General features: G+C 33.8%; 1 protein-coding gene across 1 annotated transcript; it reads right to left on the bottom strand.

Annotated features, from left to right (window-relative positions):
* Window positions 1–270: 270 nt before the first annotated feature.
* On the bottom strand, window positions 271–19,771 carry LOC143245666 (adenosine deaminase-like). The gene is made up of 7 exons (XM_076492015.1): window positions 19,715–19,771; window positions 14,986–15,108; window positions 11,071–11,279; window positions 4,976–5,121; window positions 3,531–3,772; window positions 2,819–2,946; window positions 271–386 (listed from the first exon to the last, which is right to left on the bottom strand). Exons 2-7 carry the CDS (start codon window positions 15,009–15,011, stop codon window positions 271–273), a joined length of 867 nt encoding a protein of 288 aa, XP_076348130.1. The 5' UTR covers window positions 15,012–15,108; window positions 19,715–19,771.
* Window positions 19,772–26,048: the final 6,277 nt, after the last annotated feature.

The raw sequence follows: 26,048 nt of genomic DNA, 5'->3' as shown, positions 1-26,048 counted from the left end.
AAAACAATGCTTTACCTACTCAAAAAATAAACTTTATTCAAAGAAAAGGATCCGATTACAATATAACAGCTTTACCACAAACCTAACCCAATGAATTACAATAATATATATATATATATATATATTAAATATTATTTGAATTATTCTCGCAATGTAAAGTTTCCTGCTGGAACAGCGGTAAGTCTTCGGATTCACAACGATAAAATTACCGGTTTGATTCCCATCAGTGGACACAACAGGTAGCCAGCTGTGTTTTTCTGACATAAGTTCTTATTCAGATTGTTGCAAAACTGATTCATCTGTTACACCATAAACTTTTTTCAGGTGGTCAAAAGATCTTTCTTCTCTTGGTGTGGCAAAAAGCAAGACCGAGCAGCATTGAAATTCTGAAAATAGTAATTTAATTTGTTACTGCTTGAACCAGAATGTAAAAATTTCAATATTAGTGCGTGCACGTTTGTTGAGAATTAAATATTTATGATTAGACAAACATATTTATTATCGCTACGTTGAAAAACGGAATAGATAAGTTAAAGTAACTTTATGTAATATAGCTGAATAACAACGACCTAAAAATATAAAAAAACAAATAAAGAATTACCGCATTTCTGCTTAAATCATATTGACGAAAATATATTTGTAAGTGTTGCATAGTTTATGTGAATTATGTGTTATGAATACAAAATAAAATTGTTTCAAAAGTCTCTGTTGATGAATTTCAAGGATATTTCCTTCCAAAAGATACAACGCTAAAATCAGGGGTTCGATTCCCTTCGATGGACTCAACAAATAGCCCGTTGTAGCTTTGCTATAAAAAATCACACACACTTTCGAAAAAAAAATATTTTACATTTTTTACACATACACAAAGTATTAGCTATTAACATAATTATTATTTTCTTTGCTTCATTTTAAACTCGGTGTATATTTATTTATTAATAGTTGTTTAAATGTATAATAATGCTGCAAAAGTTTGTAATTGGTGTTTATTTATAAAGTTCATAGCTTGTTTTGAATGTCAATAATAATACTGCACAACAATTTTTTTGAAAAGTTTTGCTTCCTGAAAAGTTTCTGCTGATTGTGACAGGTACCTGGTGGGTATGCACAAATATAGTTTTGGTTTTGCTTCATCACGTAGGAACTCTGAGAAATAGACAGTTAACTGTTTACCGGCAATAACGTATTTAATTGCGTTTATGTTTCTAATATGCTATTAAATTCAACATAATTAAAAGTGTTTTGCTCCTGATTTTCGTTTGTATTTAATGTCCGGTGCATCACGTTGCAGTGTCCAACAGTAGTCAGCAACCATTGACGTATTTCAGTTGCCCTGATATCGTTTTTCTATTGTAGCAATGTTCTGACAAAACCTTTCACCGTGTTTGTCACTGACAGCACTGAGATTTGCGGGAAAGAAGTCCAAGTGTGAGTGGAGGAAATAAATCTTGAGTGACATGTTGCTCTTCATTGTTTTGTTTGCTTTGAGAAGTTTGTCTATCAGCTGAATGTAATGTGGGGGTCTGTATTTGCCAAAAACATTGTCAACAACGTTTCTGAAGGCTTTCCAGGCAATTTGTCCTGCCCAACTAACAGATCTTTGAACCGCTTCTAACTCATAACATGTCTGATCTGAGAGCCCACAAAAATGCCCTCTTTGATCTTGGCCTCAGTTATTCTTGGGATCATCTGTTTTAAATAACGAAAACCTTCGCCTTCTTTGTTCAATGCTTTCACGAAATTCTTCATAAGTCCCAATTTTATGTGAAGAGGAGGCAAGAAACTCTTTGCCGGGTCGACAAGCGGTTCATGCGCCAAATTTTTCTCTCTTGGAACTAACTTTTTACGGAGTGGCCAGTTCTGTCTAAAATAATGTGACTCTTTGGCACGACTGTCCCATTCACAGATGAAACAACAGTACTTTGTATAGTCGAGCTGCAGTCCCAGTAACAGAGCAAAGACTTTCAGATCTCCACAGATATTCCAGTTGCACTTGCTGTACTGGATGTGCTTGAACAACATTTCCATGTTCTCATAGGTTACTTTCATGTGTGCTGCATGGCCAACATGTATTGAAGGGTGAACGTTGTCATTGTTTAACAGAACATCTTTGAGGCTTAACACTAATGAATCAATGAAGAGACGCCACTCTTGCGGGTCATGGTCACAACCCAAAGAAAAGAACAATCCTTCGATGTCAACACAGAAACAGAGACTGTCAACTTGTGCAAAGAATTTGGTTGTATCATCTTGGCAGCTTCGAAAAAACAGAAATTTTCGTCCCTGGTGACAGTAAACACCATTCCTGCAGTCTCGAACTCGGCTTTTGTTTTTGTCCTGTAAAACGTCTATAAGATCTAACTTACTTGTTACAGTGCTACTGAGGCAACGCTATATGCTAAAACAATACGTACACACTATAAGGTCTATATTAATCCAATAAGCAGCAACCTTATATGCAAGTCACTTTTATAGCCTGCTAAGACAGTGTCAAGCTGGCTTTGTCTTGCTCAGGCATGCTCGGACAACCACAGAACAGCTTTCAACCTGGGCTGGTTTCACGCTCAGACTGCACAAAACATTGTTCATAGGTCTCTTACAGAAACGAAAATTTTTGGACACAAATATAAGAAAAACGTGACAAAACTGAAGATTTCGATGAAACGGTACGTGATGGGCAAATTTGGATGTGATTTTCGTGATCAGTAGCCAAAAATCTATAAGGAACACCCAACAGTGTTCAAGAAGCAAAAACTTTGTTGTGCAGTGTAATGAATTAACCATTTTAAATTGTTCGTAATGCATCTGTATTACTTACCGCTCGAACAATATCGAAGTCCTTCAGTCCTTTTTTGTTGGAGCAAACGATATTCATCATCTAGAGTCGTCCCAGTCAGTAAAGGATCGTCTGTGTTAACTGAGAAGTTTGCGTTGTCTTCGGCAAGCCTGTAACGATTGATGTAATTCATCAAAAGTAAATCTTTTCAAAGGTTTTGACAAAACAATATGCATATTTGATTTGTCTCAGCCAAATATATTAATATCTTAAGATTATATGTTGCAGCCGATCAGAGGAAAATCAACCGATTAACACCACCAATTTCTAACTTTTGGAATACAAACAAAAGATATGTGGGATTGATTGTAACATTACAATGCCCCAGTAGTCAAATGAGCGTGCATGTTTGATGCTGGGCTTTCATTCAAGACTCGCACGTTGTGAATTGAGCATCCAAATAACGAAACCATGCTGAGTCCTAGAGCAATAGAAAAGACTATTAGAAAATATTGATCGGTTATAGTTAGCGCCAGTTTTCCGCTTCAAGTATGATACTTGAATAAAAGTATTTATATTCACATCATACTTTCAGCTGTTTAAAAGTGTGAAAAACTTCAGTAGACCTGTGCTTGATAGTTGTTTACGTGTTTACTATAGCAACGAAATATCGTCAATTGGATAATAAGAAACAACAGTACTCCAAATACTACATAACGAAACTGAAGTGTTATTGCAAAGAAATGCCCCTTACTTGACAATTGGATGTTTAGTACAGTTTGCAGGAACAGCACCAGTAAGGTAGCTACTATGAGGGCACGTTTCAAAATGGATACCCTTCTTCAGTAAGTCTTGATAGAGCGCTTTATCACCTAAAGCCCTGTACCCATGACCGATTCTTTCTATCTGAAGGAATTTCACGTGTCTGTCGACACTACTTGGAGGTCCAGCTTCTCCTGTATGTGCTGTTCTGTGTATTCCTAGTTGTGCTGCCCTCTGTTGGATGATAGTAATAAAAGAAGGGCACATTTTATTCCATCGTTTTATGTAAAGCTTTTACTTTCAATTCCTTGAAATTAAACTTTATATGTTATGTTAACAGTTATGTTATTGACTGCTGTAACTATTGGTGAACTTTAGATGGATTCCTTAGATGTAGATGAAAAACAAACACACAAAAAATGCTATGAGATTCAACATTACAGAGAAATTCTTCCCTTTTTAGCAGTTTCATTTTTCTAGGTCATGGTAAATGATTCTAAGAATTAAAACATATATGTTTATTTTAACATATATTGATACATGGTGTAACCGTGTACAAAATATTAGATTTTACGATACAATAAATATTCACTTTGGGATGGTACTAATATTTTTTTTTGCATCTGCGTTTTTCAAGTGTAAATAATTAAATATTTTTTTCTCAAACTTTGTTTTTGACAGATCTTTCAAGAGTAGTATCATGTTTAGAGCTTGGTTACAAATCGCGTCGCATCCAACACCGTTGTTATTAAAATTTATGAGTTAGCAGTTTTGTTTGTTATAGAAAAGTTATTTATTTAATTGACTAACCATCCACTCAGGTCGCTGTTAAATGAACTAAATTACATTAAAAAACAAACGCCTTATACGTTTTTAATCGTAGAGTCTAGTTGAATTGTTTTATTTTATTACTATCTTCATTATTTCTAATTACAACATCCTTATAGGATCTTGTAAAAATGATGTTTTAATCTAATTCATTCCTTTCCAGCACTAGGAATATATTTTATTCATCATTATAACAAACTTATAAATACATTACGAACATTTACATGCAATATCTTATAGTATTATAAAACAAAGGAAAAGAAGTCCTTCAGATGATCATCACGTTTCACTTTTAAGTAGCTGCTAAAATTTTATCAACGTGTTTTAGAACTTACTTGTACTGATAGATTTCATTAAAGAACCAATAATTTAACACTCTTACAACCAGGGAAGTAAAAGACTTCCCACTTAATAATATTTCTATAAATATTTAATAATATGTTCTCTTTCTTTTATCGAGGCACTATCCTCAACGAGGTTGGAAAAGAAACACTTACCTCCCTTATCATCTTTATTAAGTTTTAGTTAACCAAACTTTTCACTCAATGATTCTCTTTGACAAGGAGATATTACAGTAACAACAGTATTATCAAGTGTCACGGTACGTACTTGAAATACTTCTATCACTTCCTTCTTCAATCCCTCTTCTCCTTCCAAATCCGGATTTGGCCCAATCCAAGATTTACTTAGGCCAATCCCAACAACGGACTTGTCTTTGAATTCTTCACACAGTGACAAAACCTCGCGAGCTTCATCTTAAAAAAAAAAATGGGTCAAGGAAGTTGTTTGTCAAGAAAAATAGTATAAGTAAAAAACATTACTTTCTTGTACATTAAGTAAGACCACAGAACTTAAACATAACAACAATAAGAAAGAGATAAGTAGACGTTCTTAGCTATAGAGATGCAACAGATTTATTTGGGTATTCGTAATACTTCTGAAAATCTACTATTATTCAAATCTCACCCAATATTTTTTTCGTGATATCACGTATTAATATTAAATTTCAGTTATCAATTAACATTTGAACTAATTAAAACACATAATATTCTTGTAAAGTTGTCCTATACATACTTCTAGAAAAGATAAAATCTCAACATTTTTATTCAGTTCATTTTGATAAAAAAGGATGAAATAACCATTCTACGCCGTCTAATTCTCCGTTCATTTCTTAATACAATAAACGTTCACATCAATCTCTCTGGGCAAGAACTCCTTAAACTGTCTAGAATACCATAAAAAAATATTTTATCTTAAATAATTTTTTTTTTTTTTTTGTTGTTCATTGTTAATTTACTCAAAGAGAAATATGATCTGCCGTCACCACAAGCAATAAAACCTGGCTTTTAGTGATTTAAACCTCATGTTCTACTGCTGAGCCGCTGTGGAATTAAACATGTTTAGAAATAATTTGCTTAATCTCTTAATGATTAACTTTGTAGCTCATAGTTTTTAAACTAACGTACTTTAATAATAAACGAGCTGATTCCCAGTGGGTCAGCTGTCGGTTTAGGGACTTACAATGCTACATTTATAGGTTTGATGCTTCGTGGTCATTAAATAACTTACTGTGAAGCTTTTAATTACAGAACAACAACAAACAAACAAGAGTGTTTGTTTTTGAAATTCGCACAAAGCTACTCGAGGGCTATCTGTGCTAGCCGTCCATAATTTAGAAGTGTAAGACTAGAGGGAAGGCAGTTAGTCATCACCACCCACCACCAACTCTTGGGCTACTTTTTTACCAACGAATAGTGGGATTGACTGTAACGATATAACACCCCACGTCTGAAAGGATGAGCATGTTTGGTGTGACGGAGATTCGAACCCACGACCCTCAGATTACGAGTCGCACGCCTTAACGCGCTTGGCTATGCCGGGCCTCAAACAAGAGTGTGTTGGTACAAATGTTTAATGTACTCGGACTGTTAATCCGGTAGACTCGTGGTTTTTGTTCTGATGCCAAAAATCAAAATAAATAACTGCTCTGTATTCAGGATTATTAGTGCATTATAAGTGCCAAGATCAAATACAATTATTCAGATAAAGTCTGAGATTTCGACAATAACGTCATGCCTCAGAGAGATTTATAACGGTGATTTTGGTTAAACATGTAGTTTGATATAAATAAATCCCCCAGTTGGAGAGCTGTAACTTTAAGGACTTACAACTCTAAAGTCCAAATTCAACTCCCTGTTATAGATGTTGCAGATAGTCCAATGTAGCAGACATAAATAACTTTAGGTTTGGTGGTTTTGTGAACTTGTACTGAATCTTGTCTTTATGCTACACTTTCCTATACTTAAGATAAATCAAAATAAGAATTTAAATATTAAGAAGTGATAAATAGATACGAAAGTAGTGAAAATATAAGTGTCAATCTAAAGAAAAATGTCATAATGAAGACAAAAAAGCTCAAATCGAGGAAGAGCCCGGCAAACATGAGCTATCTGTGCTAGCCGTCCCTAATTTAGCAGTGTAAGACTAGAGGGAAGTCAACTAGTCATCACCACCCACTGCCAACTCTTGTGCTACTCTTTTACCAACGAATAGTGGGATTGACCGTTACATTATAACGCCCCCACGACTGAAAGGGCGAGCATGTTTGGCGCGACGGGGATTACGACCCAAAATTTAAAAGAATAAAAAAGATAAAAATATATTAAAATGAAATAAAAATGAGTTTATTTAAAATCAGCGTGAAAGAATACCTAATATAATTGTTAATGATATTTTCAATACATACTGCTAAAAAAAATTTAAAGAAACAAATACATATTTCAGTATATTTTTGTCATAACTAAATTTATGCGTGAAAAACATATCAATTCGTCTTCAAGTGTATTATTTAAGTTTGCGAGTGAAGTTTGAAGCAACTCAAACAAAACCCACCTCACTCAAGGAAAATACTATTCAAGGTACCCTAAACAAGGTTGTTGCGTGAAACTATGCATTCTTCATTAATTTTCGAAACAAACACCAACATGGATCTTTCGCGGCTCGTTTTGTTAGTGTGTACCTTCGTCTTCTGCACCCAAGCAGTCAGGCGCCATCTGACAGAAAATGAGATGGTGAGGGCGGTCCAGATGCTGGAGGATGGCCAGACCCAAAGGAGGGTGGCACAGCACGTCGGTGCATCACTAAGCGTCATCAAGTGACTTTGGCAATGCTACCAGGAGACGAACTCTTATGGCAGGAGACCAGGTCAAGGCCGTCAGGTTAGCTACGGCTCGACTACTATGAAATGACCGTCATCTTTCCACTGGAACCCGTATGTCGACCCAAACAGTTCGCAATCGTCTGCACGAAGGGCGCCTTAGAGTCACACGGCCTGCAAGAGGCGTTATTCTGACAGCGCGACCCGTGCAGCCAGGCAGACGTATGCTTGGGTGGCCACACGAAATTACTCATACTCTACGGGGATGCTCTTAACGCACAACAGTATAGAGACGAAATTCTGGAACCCATTGTAAGACTTTTTGTTGGTGCTGCCGGCGACGGGTTCATTCTCATGGTGGTTAGCGCGCGAGCCCACGTCGCCAGACTGTATGGACTTCCTTGACGAGGAAGGTATAGAGACTTTTGAGTGGCCCGCCAAATCTCCAGATTTAAATCCGATTGAACATTGTTGGGATATGTTGTCGAGACGTGTTAGTGATCACCAACGCCCTCCTCAGAATGTACAGGAACTCCGACAAACCCTGGTAGACGAGTGGGCTACCATACCAAAAGATAACATTGATAGACTGATTCAAAGTGTGCCAAATCGGTGTCAGAAGTGTGTCACAGTCCGTGGAGGTCACATTAGATATTGAATGTTTAAAACATTTCTTGAGTAAACGCATACAAACTATTTAAAGTATTTTTTATATGAGATATCAGTTTTGGTGATATTGGTCATTAAAAAAAAATTATTTCTCTATATTTAACCGTTGATCACACATTAAAAAATGACCCAGATGGAACTGAAATGAAGTAAATTACCTAAAAAAATTAAAATTATTATCACATTTGGAACACTGAGATAAATTACATAATAAAACGTACTTGTTCAATTAATATTTTGAGCAGTTTATATTATGAACTATATACGGTGTGTCTACGGATTTACAACGCTAAAATCAGGTGTTCGATTCTCTACGATGGGTTCAGCAGATAGCCCGATGTGGCTTTGCTATAAGAAATACACACACACACTTGATGCAAATCCGGTATTTGGGAAAAAAAATTTAACTGGTGGTTCTTGCTCAAACCAAAAAGATTCTCTGGACTATACAAAATTATTAAAATCATGGCCTGAGATCTTGTTTAATAAAATTACAGTAAAGGTACATTTACCATAAATTATAACTCATCAGAAGTAATGGCGATAAGCGGTGTTGGGATAGAAATCCGAATAGTAAAAATTGAATAAAAAAATGGAGGTTTTGACATTAATATATTTGAAAGAATTCTAAGCAAACAGTAATCTAATATTTGAGAACTAACAATATCGGGAGAATCTAAGGAATAAAATAGATGAATCTGCAGACTTATTATACAACAATAAATTCATATAATATATTTATCTGAAACTACACTAAATCCGTAAACAGTTATTATTACTCAAGAACTGAGTGTTAAATGGTGTTTACAAGAAATAAAAATACAAAATCTGAAAAAGATTATTAGCAACGACATAGTGATTTGTAGAATGGCTGCCAATTTTTTTCAAGTTAAATAGCTTAATCTCTCGATATATTTGAAATCTAATTACAGCCGTGGCTATTTAGAATCCTATTTGATCTTATTTCAGTGAAAAATGTTACTACTGAGATATATTTAAGATGTACGTGATTTACGTAACGTATCACGTATTCATTTTATGTTTCGAAATAGTAAAAAACAGCTGTTATAAAAGACAGCTATGAAAGTGACAATGCAACTGCAGACAATGAAACAACTCCTTTAAACTTAAAAACTAGTTTCTGAGCCATTTTTGTAACAAAGAATAAGCAGTTTGCTATATGAAAAGGTATCCCTAGAGAAATGTAATAACACAAGTTTATGTTTAATCTAGAATTTTCAGGTACTTTGTTTGTTTTTTGAATTTCAAACAAAGCTACTCGAGGGCTATCTGTGCTAGCCGTTCCTAATTTTGCAGTGTAAGACTAGAGGGAAGGCAGCTAGTCATCACCACCCACCGCCAATTCTTGGGCTACTCTTTTACCAACGAATAGTTGGATTGATCGTCACATTATAACGCCCCCACGGCTGAAAGGACGAGCATGTTTGGTGTGAAAACATTCGAACTCGCGACCCTTAGATTACGAATCGAGTGTTCTAACCACCTGGCCATGCCGGGAAAAGTAGTAAAATAGCACCTCTATTATAATATAAATACATATATTAATATTTTATAGAGAGTTCATACAAACTTCCATTGAAATGTGCTTCTTGATAGGAAGATGTAAAGGTAAGTAATTTATATAGTCTTCAGATAATTAATACAAAATAAATGTATCAGGTTTCATACCAAATTCCCTATATAAACACAAAGCAGTGTTAATGCCAAATTTAAATGTTAGGTTAAAAACGTTGACATGTAAATATGAACATAACGGTAATTATGATAAAAGATATGAATTTGAAAGTTACTAATAATTAAATAAAATAAATTAAAGAAATATAAAAATCATGTTTCTCCTTGTAACTGTATTTAGATAATATTATTTAAAGCATTACAGGTATGAAAGCTTTATATTTTTAGAAATGATTCATCGTAAGTATTTCAGGAGTTTAAAGTTTATTTATTTTTGTATATTTTTACATTTTTACCTTATTTATGATAATATTTTGTCTATACTTATTTTAAATATTTTAACTTGTCATTATCGTTTATATTAATATTTTATTTATCATATATGCATTTTGTTTCATTATATTATGGTTACTTAATTAATTATCTTTTTAAAGAAGTTTTAAATTGAAATTCATGGCTTTTCCTTCCCTCCTTGTCGTAGTCATTAAATTATAAATTGTTCGTGGTAAATACATCACAAATGCCTAAAACAAAATATGTTATTTGAATGGTGACTACTATCAGTAAATCTCTATTTAGCCAGAAAAGGGATGACGGTAGGCCCTTTTATTTTGCTAGTCTATCATAGCTATATGGAAATAACCTTACCTTTGGAGTCATGTGAAATTAAACAGAATACAGTTTACCAGTAATCTGTAGATCACATGCAGAGTTTGGAAACTAAGGTATTTACCTAGTCTCTCATGAAACACGACTCAAGCCACACATTTTTATTTCAAAGTTAATTTAGGTATATAATTTACTTAACCTAGCTTGAACAAAGTCCATTTAACACCCTCTTCATTTTCCTAGGTTTTCACTCGTAAAATACAGATCAAGCAAGACAACAAACACGGTAACCATTTAAAAACACTTAAGTTATCACATAACAATCATCTTTCTCAAATACATTTTGAGGAGCGACTAGGTCTTTCGATAAATGGCTGTAGTCTCTGATGCAACCACTTCTATATGCATCAAAAAAGAAGAAAAGCTGCTTAATAGAGATTTCAAAATTAAACACCTCAACAGTAACTACAACTATATTATTACTAGAAGCTTAGCCTAACGTATATTAAACAGTAACAATTTTTCATTACCAGCATTTTCTCTACCACAGTTAAGGAGAGAACGTGTTTTATGCCATAATCTTCTTCTGCTCGCTGAAACCCTTTCGTTACTAGTTCGAGAACCTTTCTGTAGGTTACTCTTTCAGTACCGAAGAGATCATCGCTGGTATTCATGTTGGCCAAGTTTGCAGGTCGATAATGGACCTCACTGTATACCACGCCTTCGCTGGCCTGTTGTTCAGCCATCTCGTAAGCTATACGTTCAATAGCTGTGCAGTTTCCTCTGAAGGATTACACAAAGTTGTTTTATTATGTTCCATGTTTCATAAATTATAATATTGAAAAATAATTACATTCTATACATAAAAGAAGCACCTTTTTATGACTACTCTATGTAATATAAATTTTGTTCCTGGATAGTATGTGCTATTTCTTAATTGCTTATGTTGTAAAAGTACAGGAAATGGCCATTATTCCCTTCAAGCTTTGCTTTTGTGACCTGGATAATGAAATTTAGAAATTAACCTATTTTTTATGTAAAAAACGGGCAAATTTGCACATTTTCATTCACATAACGTCTGAATAAAACAACATATGAATCAAGATTTACATGTATTTATACTAAAGTTATACAAAAATGTTTAGAAGTGAGTAGTTTTTCGAGATTTGCGACTGTCATGTAAATCACTTTCACGTATCAGTCCCCAAATATAGTCTCCCATCATGTTTTCGTTATACGCCCCTTGGTAGCGGCGTTCAAAGACCAGTATATCATGGTGGAAGCGCTCGCTTAGCTCCTCTGAGTTTGCTCTCATGTTCTCCATGAATTTATCAAGATGAGTGTCAAGGATATAAAGTTTCAGTGTCATCCTGCAGCCCATTTTGCCCTTGATCTTCACCAGAGCCTCAACCAGTTTCACATAATTTTCGGTCTTATGATTGCCCGAGAAGCCCCGAACCACTGCGACAAAGTGCCCCAAGCCTTTTTTCCTTCCTATTGAACTTCTTGGGGAATTCTGTGCACTCCAGAATCTCGAAGGTACTTGAAGGTTGCAGACTCCTTATCAAAAGCTGTGACAAATTGTTTCATAAGACACAATTTTATGTGCAATTGTGGGAACAACATCTTCTGGAAGTCCACCAGTGGCTCACACTTGACATTGTGCCTCCCTACAGAGAACTCGGTTCGTTGTGGTCCGTGCTTCTTGTTGTAGTGCGCTGCGGTGTCCCTGCTGTCCCAAAGGCAAAGATAACAAGGAAACTTGGTAAAGCCTCCTTGGAAACCCATCAGAAATGCTACCATTTTGAAGTCTCCGATAACCTCCCAGCCATACTCATCATACGTCAAGGTTTCTAGCAAGATTTTGGCGCTGTTTCATTCCTCTTTGAGGTGCACCGAATGAGCCAGGGGAAGAGACGGATACTTATTCCCATTATGGAGCAGCACAGCTTTGCAGCTTCTGGATAAGCTATCAATGAAGAGGCACAGCTCGTTTGGGTTACATACAATTCCAATTGCCTCGCACAAACTGGATACATTGTGGCAGAAGCAGAGCACATCTTGACGAGTGAAGAAGCTTGAAAAATGTCGGTGACGCTTCCTCTGACTTGCGACTTCCACACTTTTATCTAACAAATCTCACTCCTTGAGCTTAGATGTCAAATCAAATGCTCGGCATTCGACTTTGTTAGACCAAGATCTCTGATCAAATCATTGAGGTCTCAATACTAAATCTATCTGGAATGTTCTGGAAAATGGGTAAATTTGTAAATTTCATCACCCAGGTCACAAAAAAAAGTAAAAATTTTGTCACATAGCGTTATTGAGAAATCATTTCAGTAAATTCGTTTTTATAATATAGTCGTAAAACTTAATGAATAATCAACGAAACTGAATTAGTTTTCTATTAAAAATTTAATGTAATTTTTTGTGTATATTATGTTGAGGTGCAGAGAATTTCGAAAACTGTCATCGAATTTAACATACACAAAAGAAACGTCATATTAACAACAAAAGATATTCTTTCATTAACTTGTTATCGGACAGACTCCCAGTAACTGAGTGGCTAATCTAAAATATTATAAAGCTAAAAGCCGGGTTTAGATACTCGTGGTGGGCACATTATAAACAACCCATCGTGTAGGTCTGCACTTAACAACAACAAGTACCACACAGTGTTTCATGTCCTATTCTTTATATTTACTGATGAAGTTCACGACCTTCTCATATCATGTAATCACCGACATTCAACCTTATTACTAGGAAATTTGTTCATAATTCTTTCTAAGAATCAGTGTGTTACTCATAATTAGGTACTTTTTTGAACCTGGTTTTAGTCAACATAGTGTCAAAAACTGTACTCTGGCCTCAGTGGTGCGTAAGCACGTTTAGTTTTACGAATCTTCAGAAGAATGTGACAATAGGCTTACAATCTTTGAAATTTGCACAGATAACAACATTACCCCAAAGTCTTTTAGACTTACAAAATATGAAGAATAATATGAAAACAAGAAAAGAAAAAAAATGTTATCTGTGATATGTTTTAGAGTATTTCCAGTATAAAATGTCATCCATCAAGACAGAGACAATAGAGAAGAACACTGTAGAAAGCTCACGATATTAAATGAAGCCACACAAAAAAGTTAAAGTGAAAAGTAAAAACTTGTTGTATAGATTGATGCAGAGGATTAATAGTTACTTTAATTATAAGCTATACGATCAAATCTAATCAAAATAACGAAATGAATCTTATGGAAATAAAGTTTTCAAAAGGTTACGCAACTGATAATAAAATTACCAAAGACACTGACTCCAGAATAAAACAGAAATACTTTCACTAGTTAAACAACTTACTTTAATAATAATATATTTCCAGTAAAACAAAAGGAATGTCGCCTAATATTATTTTAACAATAATTCCTTCACCCCTCTACAAAAAATTGTAATAGCTAAATAAAAACTGGATTAAAACTGATCCAAAAGTGAAATTGACAATAAACGAAATGGTCACTAAACATAGCATAAGTCACTATTATTTCTGATCCACTCCAGATAAGTCATTTCTTTTCTGTCATTTTGTATATCCATGAATTCACTGGCAGCAAAATAAAAGTGTAGAATTAAGATATGTTTCACGTTTCTTTTCCAAATATAGAATCAAACAGAATTGGTTAATTTGTTCAAATAACTGTCCAAATCTACTCGGGAACTGTCTGCGCTCGCCGAAACTACTTTTGAACTGATTTATTTTACCAGTAGTTCATATCGATGGGGCAATATGTAGATTGGAAAGGCGTTAGAAGTTTAAGAAGAAAAATTATATTATTACACGCATATGTAAATATAGTTTTCTTTCATGATAAGTTATCATAAGACAAAGTATAAAATATCAATCATAATGTCAATTTGCAGATTGAAATGTAATGAGAAAGAGAGATACATGTAAGAGGTTTTTTTTTTATAATTCGTACAAAGTGACACGAGGGATATCTGCTCTAATTATCCCTAATTTAGCAGTAAAAGAATAGTTTGTTTGTTTGCTTTTGAATTTTGCGCAATGTCTATTACACCTGTACGTATATATATATTTACATATGTGTGTTTGTGTGTATTTTTATCGGAATATCAAAAGCGAATACTTACAGACCAGTCAAGTACGCTGGAGAAATCTTGTAACAATAGTCCGAGCCGTTTTGAGCTAGCCCAGGTAAGTAGTAGATCTAACAGTCGCTGTTTAATCAATTTTGGAATTGTTATACATTAAATGTGAGCGATCTCTTTAGAGTATTATTAGTATGTATGTGCATAATATATCGTTATAGAGGTTACTACACATGATTACTAAACTTTAAGCATTTAAAATAAATCGTTTAAGACAAGACAAGAGCTGTGTGTATCACTTGGGTCGTTCATTTTCACACCCCTAATGCTCTTCAGTAAGTTATTTTACCTTACGTGATAAACTATTGATGAAAACCTATTTACTCACTTGATTATTGGCAAGTACCAGGCCATTGGTTTTAAGTAGTTAGCCAGAGTACTTGGTTCCTTTGTTACACATTTTTCCTTGAATTCGTCCAGCGTTTTGAAAGGCAGCTTACGGCTACTGTTCCTGGAATATTTACTGGTATAAATAAGTTTCTGTGGAAAGGTTTTATATTTTTACTACAAAATTATGAATTAGTTAGTATGATTCATTTGTCAACAACGTCTCACAACAATAAGAGAAATAATAAAATTCTCATCTATGTACTTTTGTTCACGCAAAGCTTGAATACCGGTAGTTTCATAAATATTCTATCGTTTATCTTTCACAACATGTATTGAATTTTTCAAACTGAAAAGTACTTAATGCGACATGTAGGCGAAAGGGACATATAAAAATTCCAGAGTAATATTCATCCCTTATTTAGATACACTGCTTATGACGTTTCTTTAAAATAATATTCATCCCTTATTTAGACACACTGCTTATGACGTTTTTTTTAAAAATAATATTCATCCCTTATTTAGATACACTGCTTATGACGTTTCTTTAAAATAATATTCATCCCTTATTTAGATACACTGCTTATGACGTTTTTTTTTTTTAAATAATATTCATCCCTTATTTAGATACACTGCTTATGACGTTTTTTTTTAAATAATATTCATCCCTTATTTAGATACACTGCTTATGACGTTTTTTTTTTAAATAACATTCATCCCTTATTTAGATACACTGCTTATGACGTTTTTTTTTAATATTCATCCCTTATTTAGAAAATAATATTCATCCCTTATTTAGATACACTGCTTATGACGTTTTTTTTTTTTAAATAATATTCATCCTTTATTTAGACACACTGCTTATGACGTTTTTTTTTTTTAAATAATATTCATCCCTTATTTAGACACACTGCTTATGACGTTTCTTTAAAATAATATTCATCCCTTATTTAGATACACTGCTTATTACGTTTTTTTTTAAATAATATTCATCCCTTATTTAGACACACTGCTTATGACGTTTCTTTAAAATAAAATAAAATAAAAACTTTCCCTTTTATGTAATTTTATATAATTTAAACTGTTATAGGCTTTAATCAAAATAATATTGTCCTCCACTGGAATAAGGATAAACTAAGGATTTACAAGGCTAAAAAATTAGAGGTTCGAATCCCCTCTGGGGATACAGCAGATAACCCGAAGTGTCTTTACCATAAGAAAACACACGCACCCGATTAATATTATTATAATTAAAACCCTATGTTTTCTTGTCTGAGCTTTAGGAATTCAACATTTGTGGGAAAATATATTTCTAAATTTTCTTAAACTTTGTTCCTTCATTGCTGAAAAATCAGATTTCCCGTGAATATTAATAATAGTTATAACAGTTTATTTGTTTTCTAGTTAAGCACAAAGCTATCTATGTTATGACTCCAATGGGTATCAAAACCAGGTTTCTAGCGCTGTAAGTCCGAAAGCATATGAAAGTGTATCAGATTATATTATAAGATAAAGAAAACTCTTTGTTTTACTTGTGTTGATAAGATATGTATTGATTGTGACGATTGGTGTCACATTCCTCCACGAAACGTTTTCCACTGGGACAGCGGTAAGTTTTCGGATTCACAATGCTAAAATCAGGGTTCGATTCTCCTCGTTGGACTCAGCTGATAGCCCGATGTTGCTTCGCTATAGGAAAACACACACTCGTCCACGAGAAAGTCATTCAACTCGCTTCTAACTCAAGGAAGTGGAAAAAGATGTTTCAGGTGTTGTTCCACAATATACCATACATATTTGATTGGATTCAGGTTGTCATGGTATATGAATAAAGTCAACGTCATGCTCTCAAAACATTGGGGGACTATTCGTGCTATATGGAAGAAGACAGTGTCATTTTGATAGACATCTCTCTCTGCAGGACAGAAATAATGTAAAATTGGGTGATGATTATAACTCAGTACTATTAAGTAACGACTGGCATCGACTTTACCTTCTAATGGCATGATTGCACCCAAATCATAACAGGAAAGTGCGCCCTACACCATTACTGAATCGACAAAACACTTCACTGTTGGAACCAAGCATTCAAGACTATAAAGTTCTTCAGGTTGGCGTCATACCTGTACTCATTCACTTATTAAGAACATGGTGAGAAACGATCCATCTGACAATATCACACTTATCCACTGCCTGGTAGTCTGTAGCATGTGCTCTCTGTACCACTAAATGCTCAACCATGAATTTTCAAGTGTAATGAGTGGTTGGTGCATTGTAACCTGAATACGATATCCCATTTTGTGGAGTTCTTGACTGACTGTTTTTAGTGAAACTGGCTGCTTTTACCTCAGGTTGAAATTGTGGTTAATTGGTCTGCGGTTCATCGCTTGTATGAACTTGCAGTTCAATTTAATACATGGATATCATGATCCTGGAGTATGTGCGTTCACCTCCTGTTGTATTTTGCTGAATATGTTTTTTATTGTCACAGTTCCATAGTGTCATTACCTTAAACACCGTTGTTTGTGAAAGATCAGCAAGTTGAGTTATCTTGGTCACTAGAGCTCTCTCCAAACATTCTCCAACAATCGGCCCTCTTTCAGAATCATTATGATTATAGGCAACCAGGCCTCTCCAGCGTTTTTATATATGACCCTCTGCATATTAAGATGTTATTTGCTTAATTAATTAAAAGACTAGCCACACCTATGTGGTAGTCGCTGCTTGCATATACTTGTTGCCCCTTATTTACTCAGGTGTTTCCATTTTCTGTCCACTACATGTATTTACACTGTATAACGTTTATTATATATGACAATGATAGTTGGTTGGCTCGAGAGATATTCAAGATTTCACTTAAGAGAAGGAAGGCAAATTCTTACGGTAATCTGTGCGCCGCTAGGTCACTGGAAATACTTGTAGTTTTCCAGAGTGAAATTTCGATAACATGATTCCCTGCCATTGCATCTATACTGCAACTGTATTTCTCACATAACGTATTAACCAGCTATTCGTCAGTAAAATATCCTCGGAGGAATCCCTTCCCATACACACATGGTGTAAACACAGTTACGACAGAAAGTGTTCGTACACCTGCGTCGTGAGTACTTTTTTCCTTATAACTTAAAAAGCATCATGCGTTTATAAATTAAAGTAGAGTATATTATAAATATTTTACTAACACACAACTACATAAAATTTTATGTAAATTGAACGACAAATAAACTGTTTAGAAACAAATAACCAAACATAGGAAAGGCAGAAAGTGTTCGTTCTTCTACTTTAATGGTCAGTTGTGTAGTCTTTCAGGTAAATTACTTGGCGCAATCTCTCTTCATAGCCCTACATGGTTGTTTGACAGTAATCGAATGGTATTTTCTTCCATTCCTCTTTACAAAAGGCCCCCAACTCTTGCAAGTTTTTCGGATGACGCTGATGAACCCTGGTCTTCAACTCATACCAAACGTTTTCAATTGGGTTGAGATCGGGTGACTGCGATGTCCACTCCAGAACGCTTATATGGTTTTTCTGTAACCAGGATAGCACATATTTCGATGTGCGCTTAGGGTCGTTGTCGTGCCAGAAGATTCAACCACACCTAAGCCGCAAGTTCCGAGTATCATTTTTGATATAAATGCCTAATATATCAACGTACTCTTCTTTTTTCATGACGCGGTGAAGGCTGCCAACACCAGAAGAGCTGAAGGAGCCCCATAGCATGATCAAGACATATCCGTGTTTAACTGTAGAGACAGTGTTCTTTGGAAATTTTCGTTCCCTCTTCTTACAGAAAATATAGCGAACATCATCATGGACGAAAAGTTCGATTTTAGTCTCGACCAAAAAATACTCTTCCTATAGGTAAAGGGTTTAACTACATGCTTTCTTGCATACCTCAATCGTGCTTCTAATTGAACAGGCTTTTAAAATGGAGTTCTACGAAAACGACAAGCTTTGAACCTAGAAGAGCGTAACATGTTCGTAACTGTAGAGATGCTTACATTAACCCCAGTTTTCCTTACCAGTTTCTGTATGTCTTTTCGTGTTAAACGACGGTTCCTACTAACTTCTCTGAGAACGTTCCTCTTGGTTATCTCAGAAATTTTGGTGGGGCGTCCGGAACGAGGGAGGTTAGCAATTAATCCTGTAAGGTTGAACTTGGCAATTATGCTTTGAATAGTAGATTTAGGCACATTAAGTTATGTAGCAATACCGGAAAGAGACATACGAGACTTGTATTTTACAATAATTCAGTTTTTTAAATCACTGGACAGTTGTTTCCTGTTCGCTATGATGACCGAATAAATAATGACGGAGACGACGCTAAATTGCCGGAAGTACAATTTTTGCTGCTAAATTCCAATAATGATTAACCCAGTGTCTAGTTCTGGAATGGTATAATGTAGTTTATTCGCCAAACTAAACAAAATGTTTACGGGAATATCAGTTTTTTTCACACGTTCTGAGCCGTACGAACACTTTCTGCTCCTCCTATTTTTGGTTCTTTGTTTATAAACAGTTTATTTGCCGTTTAATTAAATAAAAATTTATGTAAATGTGTGTTAGTATAATATTTATAATATATCATATATTATAATATACTCGGGACGCAGGGGTACGAACACTTTCTGTCGTAACTGTAACAACTATCAGTCTACTTTAAATTTAAAAATACAGAATTAGAAACATAGTAATGAGTTGGTAATTAATTGTATAAAATCTGTACTCACTCAGCTATCTCCCATATTGTCAGCGCATGTGATGAGCATTCTAAATGTATATGAAGTTGAACCTAAAAAAAAAACAAAAACATGTTTGTATGTTTATATATATATATATAGCTGTATGTTTGCTATTGTATATACACCAAACATATATATATATATATGTATGTGAATCTAATGAAAGAAAAAAATAACAATTTTAGTTTTAAACCTAAATGATTTCTGAATTTAACTTTAAAAAGAAATACTTACTAAAAACACGTTTAATCGGCTTTGACATTAAATTAAGAAATCAACAAACTTTCTTTTTCTTGAGTCTTGCTTTCTAGATCTTTCATTTAACATTTGGGTAAATAGACTAACAAACCCATAACAATATTAGGTCATAATTTTACTGCTAAGCAATATAATACAAATGCCATTGTTGAAATATCGTTTGGAAGATACAGACACGGACATATATTGAAGATTATATGCACATGAAATAGAAGTGTTATATACTTAAGACAGTTTCCCGCTAGTACAACGGTAAGTCTACGGATTTACAACGCTAAAATCAGGGGGGGTTCGATTCCTCTCGGTGGACTCAGCAGATAGCCTGAGGTGGCTTTGCTAAATATAAACATACACACACATACTTAAGACAACATGTACGCCAAAACAACACATCATACTGACTTTGCCATAAAAAAAATATTGATATGATTTTTACCCTTGATTTAATTGAGCAATAATGCCATGACAAATTACTTTCCACTTAATGCACTCGTTTACGATATGTGTAGAACTTGCACACCCACCTGCAATACCTTCAGGTAAAACATACTGTATTTATATTATTATATAATGCATTTATCAATTTAATAGAAAAAGCAAGAAATAACTGCTGAAAGTCACTCATAATTATAAACTATTTGTTTATTTAAAACTAAGTTACACAATGTGCTGTTATGGGGGATAAATCCTGAAGTTTAAAGCTTACTGCTGAGATACAGGGGTGAAAATTTTGTGCAAAAACTAACGTTTCAGAATAACATGTATTATCATTCTCATCGGTTGCAATCTTAAATTGGATCATTTTTATCGTAACTCCTTATTTTAAAAAAATTCAGTGATCAGTAATGTAAGTTTAATATAATTTCACGTTGAGATTTATTGTCATCAATATTCACTTTCTTAATCTTTTTTTCTTAACCCTAATCTTAAACTACTGAAAAGGTGAAATTATTCATGCATAAAAAAAAAACAGGAAAAATATTCTTACTAGTGTGTATTTCTCGATTAGAATCTTTCAACAGATTTATTGTTCTGTGATTTAATTTTAATGCAATTTATTCTTTACGGTTTTAGATTGAAGTTTCCGTGATTTGCGAAAAGAAAAAGTCTCTGCCAGGACAGTGGCAAGTCTTTGAATTGACAATGCTAAAATAAGGGGTTCGATTCCCTTTACTAGACTTAACAAATAGCCCGATGTGGCTTTGCTATAAGAAAACACTCACACATATTGATAGAGAAAAGGCAAATTAATAATGGGCTTCCAACTCCAAAGATTCTATAAAATTGTGAGATTGAAAGTTACATTATAACGCGCCCACAGCTTAAGGGGCAAGCATATTTTGGTGTGACAGGGATTCGAACCCTCGAGAAACACTCAGATTACGATCGAGCTTTCTGACCACCTTGCCAGGCCAGATCCCCACTTGTTATGATTTTTATATTGTTGATGCCCGAATCAATGAATTATACTTACGCTATTTTTAATGGATACAAAAAGTAAATAAAGAAACAAACAGAAAATACAAAGTTATTACTATGTTGTTTTAATCTTTGTAATATTCTGTCTTGTAAGAAGAAACATTTGTTAAAAATTATAAACTTAAACGTAAATAGTTGTTTATCAGTTTACAAATAATATAAACATTAATACTTCATTCAACTTTAAAGGAAGCAAACAAAATGGATAAGAACTTATAAACCATGAGACTTCACTGAACTCGTAATCCGAGGGTCACGGGTTCGAATCCCCATCACACCAAACATGCTTGCCATAGGGGCGTTATAATGTGATTTTCTATCCCTCTATTCGTTGACAAAAGAGTTGTCGGTGGGTGGTGATGACTAACTGCCTTTCCTCTAGTCTTACACTGCTTAATTAGAGACAGATACTGCAGATAGCCCTCGTGTAGTTTCTCTTGAAATTCAAAACAAAACAAACCAAACCCTCTAGTCTTACACTGCTAAATTAGGGACAGCTAGCAAAAGTAGCCCTTGTGTAGCTTTGCGCGAAATTAAAAAAAAAACAACCAAAAACAAGCCATGAAACTTTCCCGTGAATTGGAAAACTTTGTCTAAATTTCGGTTGAACACATATCGGAAAGGCTGTTTGTCTCGGCTTCAATTAAGTTCATCACTCAAATGAAGAATAGGGTAAATATTCTCAGCAAACCCCTTATATATATATTTATGTGCGTATACTATTTATATATAAGTCACGTGATTTAAACGAGGAACTTTCGCCAATAAGATCCTTCTTCAGTTTTCCTCAGATACTTATCTCGCTGTAAACGAATTTTGTCATTGTTTTAGAGCAGATCTAACAATGGATTTTTCTGTAAATATACCGGAGAATATTACCAGAACATTACCCCCTGCGAAAATATCATATATCATGCAATTTATACACGAATAGTCGAAATAAAAACGAGCACAGATTGCTTACTGTGCAAGTATATTGAAGAGAATAGCCAACACTTGAAATTAAAGATATATCACACAAAATATTTCGCCACACTTATCACAGAGCCATTTGAGGAATACATAATAATACAATCCTAGTTCACGGCTTTGTGGGTAGGAGGAATGGACTTTGTACTTGAAGTATTCTGGCTAGGCATAATGAAGACATGTCGGCAGTATTTAAATATCGCAATATTACGTGTAGCGGTGTAACATTTGTGACTGAAAAACAGGTGTTCGCTTGCATGGTATTAGTTTTCAACACAAAATAACTGTTTGGCGTTGCCTCAGCTGGTGAAGCTGATGTTAAAAACCTGAAACAAAAATTATGCTAAATAGATGTACGTTTTCCATACAGCGTATTACAGTATCCTCACTGTTGAAACAAAAGTATGCTCAAAGAGAAAATAGAGAAATATATATGAATTTAATATTTTAAAGAATTTTATTTACGTCGTAATTCAACATGCCTAGGAAAAGGATTTGATCAAAAACATTTAACGATTGTTTGTTTGAAGTTAAGCACAAATGTTTGGAAGCATCAAGATAGTGTATGTGTAACATTGGTTGAATATTAATCGATTCTTGTTTTAGCTATGATACTTCAATTGAATTTATTCTTTAATTATTTTACGTAGTACAGATGGATCACAGGTGACCCAGTGATTAGCGTGTCGCTCTGTGAATCAAAGAGTAATTCGCTTGTGTCCCTGTTTAGCAATGTCGCACTCAACATTTTGTGGCTGTTGGTGCATTATAAGAATAAGAGCCCATTCCCACTATTATGTTAAAGTAGCTCAAGAATGACAAGAATTATGTTGAATAGTTACCTTCCCTATAATCTATAAGTTCCAAATCAGGCCGAATATTGCAAATACCGCTTGTGTAGCTTTGCAGAATATCGAAACAAACGAAAGTAGCTCATATATAGACAAATGGTGCCCTTGTTTTCTTCAAAAACTGCCAACATACCAAGCAGTAAAATCAAAACACTTTGTTAGGTTTAAGGGCATAATAAGTTGTTAATTGAATTGTTTCTATTTAGTTTTCATAACAAATTCGTTATTTCTAAGTGAACTGCTTCAAAAATACATGAATTTAAATTACGATTGTTATTTTATTACAAAGTCCTTATATTCTTGTCCACTATTAACGCCATTGAACTCACGGCTGATAAGGATATTGTTTATACGAAACACCATGGGATCATATTTTGAAATATATAGTAAAATCAGTCTTAAAATTTATAATTTTATCTAATTTTCATAATATTGTGTTTTCAATGTTACTTTATAAGTTAGACGTCAAATACTATTTACAAAAGAAGAAGCCTCCCCCCAATCTCACAGCGTTATGTCTGCGGACTCATAGTTCTAAAAATTGGGGTTCGATACCCGTGGTGGGCAAAGGAAAAATAGCCCATTGTGTAACATTAGTTCTAAACAAATAAAGGCAAACGGTGTTTCAATAGGTGAATAATACTATAATTATTATGTTCCTTATGCACATTATTTTCATTTATAAATATTTTCTATTAGATGTATTTTGCAAGGACAGCTGGTGTTACTAGGCGAATTGTGTTACTAAGGTTCTATACGCGGATGGTCTTACGAAGGATAGTGTTGCTAGATTGGATGCGTTACTGGAACGTGTTGCTAGGATGGATGTGTTCAGTAGGATTGCATAAAGATTTCAACTTCTCTCGATTTACGTTTATAATTTTCGAGGTTGCATTACATATGTCGCCATAGGTGGACAGTATTACTAATGGAATAATGAGCTTACTGCACTGTGGCTCGACTTGTGATTATGTCATCGATATTTAAATTCAATTACATATTGTAAAGACGTGAATCTATTACTCATATTTTTGTATTGGTTTAGTATAGCAATACAAGTGTTCTTGACAAAATATTTTATTTTATTGTAGTTTGCTATTATAAATTTATTTGTATCATAAATGCTGATGGTGATACTTTACATCTCTAGAAGTGCATAATAAATTGAACTTATTTCAATTTATGACTGAAGTCTGCAATATATATTTATCTATATTACTGTGTTTCTATATATATTTATCTGTATTACATGTGTTTCCACAGGTGAAAAGCAGAACTACCACATTTCAGCTGAAAAGTTTTCCATTACTTCTAATATTTCCTTTTTATAAATATTAAACGAGCCAATCGATTATGTGTCTAATGGTTTTGTACACATTTAGCGTAATGATTAATTTTTGCTTCTATATTTAACCAGTATGACATATTTTTTTACATTTCCAATATTTTATATGTAAACCACTTATCGTTAATTATGATATCAAAATAAGTGTCCTTTTCAGGATGGATAAAGGTTATTCACTTGTTCTGTGACTAATATATAACATCTATCCATCTTGAAAAAGACACTTAGTTTCATATGTTTTATAAGTTTATTTGAGCTACTAAAGCTTAAAAAAATCTATGTAAATAACTATGTTTAACCATTACTAGAAAATTACAATATTATATTTCTGTTGAAAATATTTAGCAAATCTTGTTTCTTAATAATTAGGTATAATGATGAATGGTTTCTACTAAACGTATCAGAACAGATATAAACAAACTTTTTCTGAAATAGGTGTTGAGAGATAAGGTCTATGTATTAGAGGCGGTTGATGCACTTAAGAAGCTATTTGAGAAATTCAACAAACAATCAGACATACACTCTTAAATTCATGCCAACCAGTCTCAGTTTTGTTACATTAAATATTAATTTTATTTTCCACGTGTTCAATCATTGGTTTTAAGAATGTATCCTGTAATAAATAATATGTTGAATATATTGAAACTGTTTTGATAATGATAAAGGTAAACACCGATATCATGCAACTCAAGTGTTCTGTGAGCTTTACTGTTTACTTACAGTTCTAGTTACGATCTTTTGATTACAAAATCACAATGTTGTAACAGTGTCTGTTATTGAAAGAGCTATTTTGGATTATTTGATAAAAGAGAGTAATGCAGTCCAGTCCACATAATTATAACAACTACATTTTATTTTTTTCCTACCAGTTCTACACTTACTAAACTAACAAAACGTATAACTTAACACTTACTTCATCAACAAAATTCCGATTAACTGTTAATTTTGTTTAATATTTGTGTGTTTCTCGAAGCTCTATGATTTATTTTAAAAGAAAGAAATCCTAACACACAGAGTTGAACTAATTAAATGGTTTCCTCACTACAATTAGTATACTCATTTACTCTTTCCTAACTTGCATATTAAATCAGTCAAATAATTATATTTGTCATTATATATTAACATTAGGACATATATTCTTTAAGCACTATATTCTTTATCTAGTCTACGCATTTGGTCCAACGTTAGCTAATGTATTTCTCTTATCATGAAGAGAAATGGCTCAACCCATGCCAAGTTGACTTCATACCTATCCTTTACAGAAGGTATGTGGACAACACTTTTATTTTTTCATAATCATAATCACAGCTGAAAAGTCTTAGAATAAATGTACTAACAATATCTTGCCATTAAATTATATGCGGCGTTGAAAGTAATAACAATTTGCATTTTTAGACATCATCATTAATCTTAACAATAA

This window comes from Tachypleus tridentatus, chromosome 2 (assembly GCF_004210375.1).
Source record: "Tachypleus tridentatus isolate NWPU-2018 chromosome 2, ASM421037v1, whole genome shotgun sequence".
NCBI lineage: Eukaryota > Metazoa > Arthropoda > Merostomata > Xiphosura > Limulidae > Tachypleus > Tachypleus tridentatus.
Note: the sequence above shows the minus strand (reverse complement) of the source record. Positions and strands in the feature narration are given on the sequence as shown.